This window comes from Ciconia boyciana, chromosome 1 (genome assembly GCF_034638445.1).
Source record: "Ciconia boyciana chromosome 1, ASM3463844v1, whole genome shotgun sequence".
Classification (NCBI taxonomy): domain Eukaryota; kingdom Metazoa; phylum Chordata; class Aves; order Ciconiiformes; family Ciconiidae; genus Ciconia; species Ciconia boyciana.
The window spans coordinates 120,773,631-120,786,561 of NC_132934.1; the positions used below are offsets into that span (position 1 = coordinate 120,773,631).

General features: G+C 40.7%; 1 protein-coding gene across 1 annotated transcript in view; it reads right to left on the reverse strand.

Annotated features, from left to right (window-relative positions):
- Positions 1–12,931, reverse strand: part of DSCAM (DS cell adhesion molecule) — a 408,129-nt gene that overhangs the window by 169,162 nt on the left and 226,036 nt on the right. Inside the window, exons 6-8 of the mRNA XM_072852157.1 lie at positions 11,684–11,959; positions 8,848–9,144; positions 7,777–8,052 (exon numbers count right to left, since the gene is read on the reverse strand). Coding sequence (XP_072708258.1) covers positions 7,777–8,052; positions 8,848–9,144; positions 11,684–11,959 — 849 coding nt within the window. The remainder of the gene's footprint in view (positions 1–7,776; positions 8,053–8,847; positions 9,145–11,683; positions 11,960–12,931) is intronic.

Genomic DNA, 12,931 nt, shown 5'->3' on the forward strand with positions numbered 1-12,931 from the left:
GAAACCAACTAGATCACTAGAGCCAAAAGTTCCAGATTTAGATGAAAGAGGACTTTAACAGAATGATCTCTGGCTCTAAAAATCATTTCCATAAGTAGTTTGACTGATTTCACACTAGCTTCCCTTTCACCTTTATCCCAGGACTGTACATAAGCAGCTGATTTTATATCACCCTTCTGTTTCCACAGGGATGATACTGTCTTTTTATTGCATGCTATTTATTATACACATTGATTTGAAATTAGGCTAGCATACTCCAGACCTGCACTATCATGTACATGCACAGTCTTGCTTTCTGTATGTACTTACTGTATGTACTTACACACACACTGCTAATAGCTCACACTAACTTGTGGCAGTAAAGTACTTAAAATTTTAAGAGCAATTTTAACGAATATATAAGAAAGTATTTCAAATATAATTGACAAAATACATACAAAAAAGAGCAAGAACGTGCCTTCTTCCAAACCTGAAGTAAATAAAGCTGCATTGTAAGAGAGAGAAGAGGGCTGGCTTTTGATTAAACTCAAGCAAAATATACAGATACTCTTGAACTCCTTAGCTGAGGCTCTTATTCAAGTACTAAGGCTCATTTCATATTGTTTATATAATTCATAAATAAACACATCCATACCCCAACTTAAATTGTGTTTGAAAGGTATAAGACTGTGCACAAAATTAGTAAGTTTTTAGATTTAAGTGAAAAGTTTTATATTTGTACATATTAATTCCTCCTCATGAGGACTAGGATAGTAATGAAACAACTTTAACATACATTTTTGGGTAACCATTTTCTGCAGTGTCAGAAGTGAAGTCATTAGGAATACAGTATATTAGAAGTGTACTGCTACAAAATAAGACACTTAACCGCAGCATCCACATGACACTTGTGAGCTTTTAAAGAATGCAAGTCAGCTATTTTAATGCGAGGCTAACCTTGAGTTGTTGTATGTTGAATGGCAAAAAACGTACACAGACCTGTCAAGTCTCACATATTGAATAACAGGCTATTTTAGTCTTTTCTTCAGGTGCTTCTACAGGTTAGATGCTGGGGTTCTCACATGGGAGATATCACCATCGAAGTGCATGTTCCCTTAAATCAGACTGCTGCCACTGCTTGTTCCCCGTAACAAGTCCCCATGCCCATTATGTGACCTGAGAATGACAGTTAAGTGGATTTTTGCAGGATCTTTTGCACAACTGCACATTCTTATCCATTCTCACCACATGGCCCTTGCATGATTCCTGCATATGACAACTCCAGTCACTTTGAGAGATCTTAATATTTCTTCCTGAATAAGTTGCAACAAGCTTAGAGGGATCCAAAAAGATATTGCATGGGAGAGTGAAAGAAAGGCAGAAAGTGATAGAATGAAAGAAGTATCTGAAGGATGCCAAGTCCAGAAGTTTTTTCTGACTCAAATTATTGGCAAGGTTCAGTCAGTAGGACAGATAAGAAGTTACATCTTAGATACGTGCATGAAACTGAATTCACACTTGCCATAATCCATGCCACAGACTGAAGCATAAACAGATTAGCAGATTGTTTGATGACAGCATGCACCATGGTCCCAAGAACCCTTGAAAGATTTCCCCTGATGTTTTCTCCCTATTGTGCCTGCATATTTTTCACTATCTAAAACAGCCCTCCCTGAACTGATCTGCAATGCAAATCCACCAATAACATTTTATATATTAGAAAAAGCTAGATACTTCCCAGGAAAGATTAGGAGAATCTATTCAAATAGTTGCAACATAAAGTTATTTAAAAATAGCCCTTGTTTGGTTTGCTTGTTTTCTAAAAAGAAACAGGCTGGTACAATTCTTTTACGTGGTTCACAACAGGTGAAGTGCTATCACTTTAGCATAAGGCAATGAGAAGTCTTCTAAATCAATGAGATATATAAGCTCTACAAGAAAAGAAACAGTCCTTTTGAACACCGCACTTTTTATTTTAATGATGCTGCACCCTTCCCTCTCAGGGGCTTCTTTTTCAATTAATTTCTGTCGGGGAAGTGTGAATAGCAGTAGGCTGTTTACATGAGAAGTGTGTCCCATGAGACTGATGAAAAGAAAATCATCGTATACTACTGATGGCTTTTATTGTAGCTGAGAAAACTATTACTATAAATTACATAATAAAAAAAAATGGAGATAATGACTCACTCCTGTTTTTAAAATGCTTTGAGATCTGCTAAAATGCTGTAGAAGAGATGCTGCTATTATTTAACCATCTTACCACTTGAAGGGTTGTTTTTCAATGGAAATATGAAACTTACAGATGGGGTGGGTAATATAACCTCTTTTTTTGTTTGCCAACACTTCTCATTATAAGACTATTTTCATTTGCTTGCAGTTTGACTTCTGTTTGGATAGTATTTTTCCAGGCCAGGTGTCTGCCTCAGGCTGAGTCATTTCAGCTGGAAAGTTACAGCTACAACTGTTTGGCCATTTCCAAGAATAAGGCAGGAGAGTGGAAAAATAGGGATGCAGTATATATTGATCCTACCGTAAAAGAAAAAAAAAGACATTGTGAGAATCTGAGAAGTCCCACCTGCCCCATGGTTAGCAGCATGGCTTTCAAGTTTGGCAGGTGATGGCACTAGCATCAGATATTCTTGCTGTCCCTAAGAAAAGTCATCACAAGGGTGCCCAAATCTGAGCTAAAACAAGTAAATAAATAGACGAAACCCCCAAAGTTATCACATCCTGATAAGACATTTTCCAGTGACTAGTAGCTAAGAGCTCCCAGGGTTCGAGCAGCACTGAACACATCCTAGCTCTGCCTTCAGTGGCTGAGTCAGTTCCAGCCATGTGGGGCAGGTGCAGTCTGGTGAAATGTCAGAAATCAAAGCAGACAGATTTGTCTCTCTAGTGCTCATACAGCTGCCTGTGCTGGGCCCAGGAAGCACGAAGAGAGTGATTTCAAGGCAGAGAGAAAGAAAGGAGATGTGGGCGCTAAGGGACCAGAGCGGGGAACCAGCCTGCCTTGCTGGGCATGCAGATAGCAGCAGCAAGTGATGGAGCAGAAGCTCAAAGTGATGTCCAGGATAACAAAAGGGAATTATAGAATTGGATTTACGGGCAGTGAGGGAAAGTCAGAAGTTGAGAGCAGGCTTGCAGTGGGATTGCAGAGGTGATGGGAGTTGGTAAAGTGAAGTTGGGAAACTGGCTGGGGATGCGAGACTGGGACAAGGAAGCAGTGGGGTGAGGTACAGCACTGACAGTGAATGAAGATCCACATGAAGGGGAGACAGGCTGAAACCCAGTGGAGATGGAGAAAGTGAAGACTGGCAGAAAGAGAGGATGGTAACTGGAGGCTGGGAGTAAGGTTGGGAGCTCTGAAGGGGAAGACTGGTTTTGACTCATGAGAACAAGGCGCCAAGGACATGAGGACTGAAATGGAAAGACGTGGAGGACAGACTGGTTTTGGAACCCAGAGCAGAAGAGCCAGGACTTGGGCAAGGATGAGCTGGAGAAGATTGAGGAGGACAGGACATACTTAGGAGAAATGAACACAAAACACTACATCTCCTCCAGGATATTCTTCTCCTTAGGATGTCTAACTTCAACAGTCCTCTGCCGTCAACAGATGTATATGAACCCCACTGGCAAACCACTAGAGCTGGACCAAATACAGAGTAAGAAACTAGTGCTGCTAAAAATAATTCTGTTCTTGGCAAGGACCTATGCTGTATCCTTAGCCAGGCTAATTTCAATGATTACTTCTGAGGATGTCAGTAACTACTGTTTCCACCTTGCAGGAGGAAGAGGAAAGGGGGTTCAGTTTACTTTACAAAAAAGCTAAAAAGAAAATTGCATTTAACACAGGCCAAAGCAAAACCTGTTGAAAGGGTATTATTACAGTTGCGAAGGCAAGTGGTCGACAGGTATAAAATACCAGAAATTAAGTATGTAAGTACAGTCGTTGTCTCCCCCCGGTTAGGTATGCATTACAGGGTGGGTAGTTTTCATGGCTTTTTGTCAGAACTCAGAACTGGCCAATTCATTTGTCTAAATATAAAAAGAATAATGCCAAGATGGCTTGATTTCCAAAAAGCTCCATTAGGACTCAGTCACGGCTCCAACAGAGCTATGTTTGCCAAGCAGAAACCTGTATATTTTCCTGCCAGCTTATCCACTCAGCTCCCAACAGCCAGCTTATGGGACTGCTAGCTTCCAAGATCCAGATTTTGGGACAGAGACAAGGGACAGACAAAGGATGGGGGTGGGGGTGGCATGCCACATCTCAGTGGGACAGAGTTATTTGGAGTCTGCAGAACTCTGGCGTAGGTGGCTATGCAGACAAAGGCACCAGTTATTCCTAAAAAAATGGAACAACTGATTTCATGTGGTGTCTAATTGATTCTTCTGATCAGCAATGCAAAGAAGTAGCTGGCCTGGGGCTGGGTAGCACGTAAGTGCCCAGCTCCCAAGCTTTTGGCTTCCTGACAGCCTGCCAGGTGGAAGGCTGCACAGCAAGGCTCTATAAGCCCCACTCTTGGGTTCTCTGGCAGCCAGGATTTAATTTTGAAGTTATGGTCAAGAAACTTTCTGTTCTCCTATCTGAGATCTTACAGTGATTTCCAAAGAATGTCCTCAAGATTTTGCTTTCATTTGGATGTTTGTAAATCTCAAAATACTCTACAGAATGGGCAGCCCTCTTGTATTTAATTATATGCTCATGCTGTTGCATATCTTTATTTGGATGCTGCTTTTAGCAAGTCCTCATTCAAGACAGAATGGGAATGCTGCATGTACTGGAGAGTTTGGAAAGTGGGCAGTAAATGTGGTAGAGGACTGCAGACAAGAAAGGCCACTTGTATGCATAATGTAGATAAATGCTGCCCCATAGAGCCAAATTCTATATTCACCTTTGCCACCAATCTCTCAGATAATGCTAATTAGATGACTTAAATATGTCTTTCCCAGGGGGTTGCTAAGCTGGGTGATGTGACTGATCTGAAGAAGGAAAAAGAACTCTCAGAAAAAACTTCATTTCAATGGGAGCAGGGCTTTGAACATATAAATGCTATATAACAACAGGTGAACTGGAAAAATCAAGCTGTAGGCTTCTGAAATTGAACATAAGAAAATTTGTGGATACTTTTAAGTTCAGTCTGCGCCTCAGTTGCCATTTGCCAAAGCGCTCCTGATCTTCCAGGTGGGTCTTGAAAATGAATGCATTGATTCAGAAACACTTTGATACCACAGAGATACCACACATCATCTCAGAAAAGCTAATAAGGAAATTGATAATTATGTCTTCAGAACAGAACATGGAGGAAACAAAATACCAAGTAACAGCTCATTAAGTATCATCTATTCTGAATCCCCCTTCAGTTGACTGGTTTGAGGTCACCCAGGAAGCCTGTAGCAGAAATGAGAACAAACCAAAGGACCCATGATGTTGAAGATGGACAATAACTCTCCCTCTGTTTCTCTGGAGAATAAATAAGTATACTGATGGTATGACAAGCTGAACTATAAATAAGGAGATTTAGGCACTGATATTAACCCCCCTTATAATGTCATATTTCAGAGTACTTTAAACCTCTAGTATGCAAGCTGGGCCATATTTTGTATTTCTCGGAATCAAACGTAAGTGCCTGAAAACTCATCACATTGACTTTGGAATCTATATTAAAAAAAAAAGACAGCAAAAACATTAATATTTTGAAGCAACAGGCCACTTTTGGCTCTCTGCTAATATGTTAGATAAAATCACTATGTAGGTATGGAAGAAAACAGTACATAGCCATCTAAAAAACCACTGTGGCAATGCTGACCTCCAGCTACAATAGCAGAACCTTGAGAATTGTTCAGGTCTGACATACAAAGCTTGCCTTTGACATTTCTGGCTTAGCATATGAGGACAGGATATTAACCTTTTTTTAAATAACAATGTATTGTCAAGGCCAGGGCATGCTGAAGTAGCTAGGGCACTTTGCAGCCAACTTTGGCAACTCCAGATCAATAGGTATGAGCCACACTGACACATCTGCTTTGCATGTGCCATGGATCACTTCTACCACTGCAACTTGTACTGTTCCAATGCATCTGCCTTATGGAGCACATGCAGGATGAGGCTGTATCACAGATGCAGGGCAGCTCAGCCCACTGGCACTCTTCAAAGGTGCCACATGTTTGTGCAAGTTATTCAGAGTACATACAGTCACTGTCTGAGATTTCTGACCAGCCAATGGCCCTGGCAGCTGAATATCCAGAAATACAGCAGAATACCTTCAAGGAAGTCAAATCACTGATAAAAGCTACAGTTCAATCAAAATTGATAGAGCTGGCAATCTACTTTCTGGGGGAGGGATTGTCAAGTTTGAAATTGCAACCTAATGGAAGAAAAAACAGTATTGCATCTGAGGTACCAGCTAGCATGATCTAAATGCCCGAGCTGTAAGGATAGACTGCTGGATTTTTTTTGTCTGGCTACATTCATTTTGATAGCCATTTGAAGAAGGGTATCATTTAAGAGGCAGCATTGCCCATCAGATTTACCATGGTGAACTGTTAGTGCAGCAGCAACGCAATTACTAATTTGGCATTAAGTTCCTAAACTGGACCAATAGATCTGAGATATTACTGTAATGTCAAGCAACGTACCACATACATGAAAAGAAATGGTGAAATTAGCTTTTTATAGTGCAGTGTGTGACTAGTGCCCCTGATGGTCTCAGGTGTATGAGATGTCATGCCTTTCAGAGTCCAAATTGCTATTGGCTTAAAGCTAATCCCCTAACCTCTTGAAATAATTAGCAATTACATCATTCCAGACTGAAAACAAGAAAGCGCTAAACAAACAGAACAGAAAGGAGTTAAAAGATCAGCTGTCTGTAACAAAGTCATTTTAGCTTAGTGTTCTCCTCTGTACCTTATCTGAGAACAGATATAGAAATCAACCCTCCTTCCTTTCTCTCCTCTCCCTCCCCAAAAAAGCCCAGGAAAGGTTTCTAAGAACTTCAGGAACAGTGAAATTATACCTCAATTCTTCCTACAGGTTCACATGAAGTGCACTATTTAGTGGCCCCATTGCTCAAAACTAGGTGCTACTGCAATCAGGTTTTCTGTCTTTTGTGTCCTTGTGAATGGGTCTGAATATTGCCAATACCAGAATAGTCAGAACACAATGCTAAAAAATTCCTTTTCTCATCTGTTGTTGAAGTCTTTCAGGTCCATCTGAACATTCTTGTTTGGGACTATTTGAATAGATTTTAAGCATCCTATTAGAATTTCAAGTCACATTTATTTACAGTGCTACCTTTCTAAGCATCAAGAACACTTAGAAAAGCACACTTAAGAGGAAAGCAAGGTTAATGCTTTTAGCTCCTGTCTCTGCTTATTGGTAGAAACACATACATTAAAATTCTTATCTTATTTTTTAAAAGCTGGAAAGTCACTGGCTAATGAAAATGTGAACTTTGTCATCCAGCAGAGAAACAGTCACTGGTGAAACTCAGGTGACAAAACATTAATCTACTGCCCTAGTTGTAGTGAAAACTGCTCATAGAAAGCTTGCTTCTGCAAGGCTTCCACTTGGAAAGCAATACTTTGCTAGTTGAATGAAGGAGGTTAAAAGTCAGGAGAGAACAAGACACAGTGACTGACTACCATCTATGTCATCATTAAAAATAACCACAAATCTGGATTAACCTTCTTAAATGCTCATTATCTAAGTGCCAGCACAATCCTATGTGTGCAATTCTGTGTTTCTATAAAAGACACAGTCATTAGCTTGGCTCTAGTTTTCTGAGTTGACCTCACCTTTTACTGTCACGTGCACACTCTGGCTGGTGGACAGCTGTGGTTGAACGAGGACGTTGCACGTGTATTCACCCTCATCTACTTCCTTCTGCACATCTGAAAGCTTCAGTGTCCCGTTGTTCTCAAATGCCACTTGGCGATGGTTAAATGGTAGCAGGTTAGAGTTCTTGTACCACTTGATGGAGTAATACGGGTAGCCGATCACACGGCAGTGGATGTAGGTGTCCCGTCCAGCTATTGCTGTGATGTTCTTCATTGGTCGAATGCTTGCTGGCCCTAGAAAGGTAAAAAGAAACTCTTGAAAACAATTTAAAGGCACATTTGCTTGAGGAAACATGCCTATAATTTTTCTGAATATACAAATGTTAACAACATTTACAGATGCGGCTCGCACACTTCTTAGCATTTGACAGTTTTTGCTTTTAAGAGCTACTTAAGCAGTTTCCCTAATCTTTATATGCTCTAGTTTTTCCTCACCCTGCAGCATACATACTAATTATGTGGGGGTATATGTTTGCATTATCCAACACTTGCCTGATAAAATCTTTGCTATATTACAAATTAAAATGCTGAGGATGATTTAATTAATGTGAAATACCAAAACTGATACAAAGCTAGAATCCTGTTACTCATGAGAACACTGTCAGCTTTTTTTTTTGACGTATATAAAGTATAATACCATGAGGATGGGTATTATGCCATGTAGAGCTAGAAATGCAAGCTTAAGTTCTGTATACAGGAATAATTACAATGAATGTTGGACAAGTAAAGGAGGAAAGGAAAAGAAAAATCCCCATGCACAGCAGGACTAAAGTAAAGAAACTGAACTAAGAGATGAGTATAGGAAAAATAGACTATAGAACACAAGCCAAAGGGTTCTTCCAACATTTAACTGTACCATACACTTTCTAGATGGGGCTGGAGAGGCAGGGTGGGAAAAGAGAGGGGGGAAGAGAAGAAAACAGTAAGTTGGGTTTGGCATTCCAAGACTCATTTCATCACATGCAACAATCTTTTTCTTCACTACAATGAGTTATGTGTGTTTTTTTGAGGAGCTGATTTGACAAGCACCTCTTACGTTTATTCGAGCCTGGTACAGGACGACTCCAGCAGAGTTGTTGGCAGTACAGCGATAAACTCCACCATCTCGGACCTGAGTGTTAGAGATATTCAGGTAACTGACCACGTTGCCTTCGGAGGTGATGATCTGGCTGATACGATGACTGCCATCCTTCACAATGGGATCTTCATCCAGCGTCCAAGTGATCGTAGGCAGAGGAGTCCCCTTCACGTTGCACATAAGGGAGACTGGCTCTCCCGGACTCACCACTTTCTCACTGAAGGCAGAAATTATTTTGGGAGTTCCATCTGCCAGGGGAAAGAAAAGCAGGAGAATAGTACTTACATGGTGTAGAGCTTGTTCCCTCTATCCTGGAGCCTATCACATGAGCCAAGATCTTTTTTAGAAGCGGTGCAAAAAATTGTGTTCCAGGACGTAACTCTAATTATTGAGAGAGGGAAACAAATTTTGGCAGTAGAGTACTTAAATAACCCTTTGCTTACTGCAGGTGTCTGTCTTCTTCTGAGAAACCTGGTACTGACTCTGCTGAAGGAAAAGCACTTGAATAGATGGACCAGGGCTCTGCACAGCTATGTGAACTGCCAGGTTCTTGCAGAAAAGTGTTAAAGCCATACACAGTTCATCACAAAAAACATACAGCAAAACCTCAACACATTTTGAATTTTTCTTCTCCTGGTAGATTTCAGCTCCTTGGAAAGCTAAGGATGAATCCTCTTGGCAAGAGCCAGGCATAACTTGCATAGGCTTAATTTCACACAGCTGTGCCAATGCAGTTTAGTCCTGACCCACAATACCCCATTTAGAAAAGTATTAAATTAAGCTTTTCTGAATACAGATTGTCAGTAACAGCAGTGATGCCAATTTCTTTCTGTGGTCATTTTGTGCTACAGATAAATATTCCTCTGAAATGAGAGCATTCAAATGCTTTCTCTTGTGATCTGTGTCACAATTTACTCAGCCTCTACCAGGCAAGTGAATAAAGAGAATGGATGGAGACAGAAACTTTGAGATTGTAAGTAGGGAGCAGGACTAAATAAGCACCTATCCGGAATGTTCAGCAGGGTAACATTTAGGAGTGCCGACACTCTGCTATTAGTTAGGAAGTTCTTTCTGAGATCATGCAATGCATGTTCTCCTTTGAAAATCATAATTTCAAAGCTGTATCTAAAAGGAATTTCAGTGTAATTGGGAGCAAAAGGCCACACACCAAGAGCAGTATGCAGAACACAGGAAGCAATCCAGTCTGAAGTTCAGACAACAGTGCTGTAGGTTACTGTCTGGTTTTAAAGAGCCAAGTGGCAAGAAAGCTAACTAACTTCAGTGTTCCTACAGTATGAGTGCCTGCAAGAAACAGAAGGAAAAGGCACCTCATTACCTAGAGAGGAGCCAAAGACACTTGAAAACTCACCTTGTACATGAAGCCCTTTAAGGACAACTCCTTTCAGCATCACACAGGACAGAGGGTGTCAGGACAAGTCTCATGATCTGTGTGATGCGCTGTTTGTGCATACTGTATACTGCCTCTTCATGTACGCTCTGCTATGTGTTACCCATATGTTTGGGAGGCTTGAACCATGACGACCCCCTGGGAATCACAATTCTTACATTGCAATTTCAGTCTAACCTCACCCAGGAAACTGAGGGAACTGGCATGATGTATGCAAGACTCCCCACGAAACACGCCGAGTCATAGCAAAACTAAAAACAGGGCTGCAAAATTCCCTTGCTTGCCCCATAGTCAAAAACATAAGGCACTGCCACTCTCAGGCTGCTGAAAGACCTCAGCGTCCCTGGAGGAACACTTGATTTGATTTGATTTCATAATTTTCTCCTCTTCCCCCTCTCCCTTTCATTTCTGTCCCATTGGTTGTGTGACAGAGTTCTAATTTATTTATTTATTTTCATCTCTGACTCTCTTCCTTTCCTTTGCTATGTATTAGATACTGTCATCCCTCAGAAAACAAAACAACAGCAACAACAACAACAAAAGCTTTTTTTATCCTGAAAGAAAGTTGATACAGGAGCAATAAATCTGTGAGTGTGTACACTATGTACCTCTGCCACCCCTCCTCCTCTTTTTTATTAATTCAAGTGACAGGCTTTTTTTGGAGATGAAAGCAGACATTATTTTCCCAGTGAGACCTGAGTGTCTTTGAAATCTTCCCTGCTGTTGCTCTCTGATAACCTGCACTCTCTCGACATCATGATAGATTATCAATATGCTCTTTAGGCTTTCTTAGTCACGGGAGATGGTTGCCGAGGTAACTCGGTCCAGGCAGGTAATCTCTTCTTTTTCTATAAAGACGCTAAAAATAGTGTCCATGCCATGACTGCACTACAGCCTCATTAGTGAACTGGCTCCGTACAAATTGATTACTTTCCTCACTTGATTATCATGTGGAACGTTGTGTCATTTAGTTAAGGTGACGTCCAAGCCTTCTGCTAATACACCAACCAGAAAAGCCATGCCCAGAAAGACATGTTTGGAGTTGAATAGAGACCTCTTCTCTCATGTCCTGCTGAAAACTAATGTCAAAAATCAGCACCACCACAAAAAAAAAAAAAAAAAAAAAAAAAAAAAAAAAGAAAGAAAGAAAGAAAAAGAGAGAGAGACTGGAAGGACTGCTCAGGAGGGATTTTTGTTTTAAAATCAATTTTTTCATTCCATTAGTTTTTGCTTAGAGTGGGGCACAATAAACCCCACTGACAGTTCATGAGTACCCTCTTCTCCTGTCTAGGGTCCACTATCCCTCACTTTACAACAACGACACCAAAGATGATGTATATATTATGGAGACCAGAATTGCTAAACAGGTAGTGACTGACCTTCTAGTACCACCTGAACATAGTCTTGAGCAGACATCTTGTCCTTGCGCACAAAGCACTGGTAAGCTCCACCATCACTCTTGGCCATGCCATCCATAATAAGGTTCTCCCGGTTGACGCCAGTGATCCGGACATTGTTACCAGGATTGATGATTTCACCGTTACGATACCAGGAGAGCTCCTGGTCCTCAGTTCCCGTCACACTGCAGGACAAGGACACTTGACTACCAACACTGCTTTTTACTTTCCGTGGGCTAATCGTGGCTTTTAGTGGTTCTGAAGATTTAAATCAAAATAAGGGAGAGGGAAAGGGAAACAGAGAACATTAAGTACGCACATGCATTTATGTGCAAGGAACAAATTAATTCTCAATTAAGGAGAACGATAAAAATCACAGCCATACACTTCTGAAAAAAACCACACAAGCAAACAACAGATGACTGTTTGCTCTCTGTGGTGGCCAAGCATTTTGACCACCAACATCCATGACACAAAACATAGATCTATAGTGATAACCTACTTAACATGTGATATAATCCTCTAGACCATGCCTAAATGAACAGTAGGAGCAGATCTACTGAGTAACACTGTCAGTGCTGAGGGCCTAACAATGGCACTACACATGTTTTGGGAGGATAGGACGTTATTTCAGATTAGTTCAGTGTGGACATTTGAACTGATGAATTAGGTGCATTCCTGAAGCTCATCTTCTGGTTTAATTTCCTACAAAAGGAATCCACTTCACATACTTCAAAACCACTCCCTGATGCGAACAAGTGCAGTAAATGTCAGTAACCAGGAGATTAGCTTTTAAGAGTGGCAGATCCACACCAAAATGCTAATATAGGTGCACAGATAGACATCTGTAGGATCTCTCCACGTGTAAGTGTTTCTGTGTGTGGGCTCACTAAATTTTCTGCTTCAACAAGGGAAGACTACAGTATTTTCAAATCAGCCTTAAAAAAAGAGTAGGACGTAGGTAATGCAAGTTTTGTATTGTAAAAAAGTAGGATGAACAGTGTTGAAAAAACTGCAAGGATAAATAATCTTTAAATGCAAGGATAACAGTCTTTATCCTGCCACCTAACAGTTACAGGCATTACTGAATGCAGATCTCATCTCATGCTTTGCATATTTTGATTTGACTTCCTAATAAAGATAAGGGACTACTATCAACAGCAATACCATCTCTGATACTTAATACATACCAACCTAATTATTTTTTTACCAGCTTGCATGCATACACAC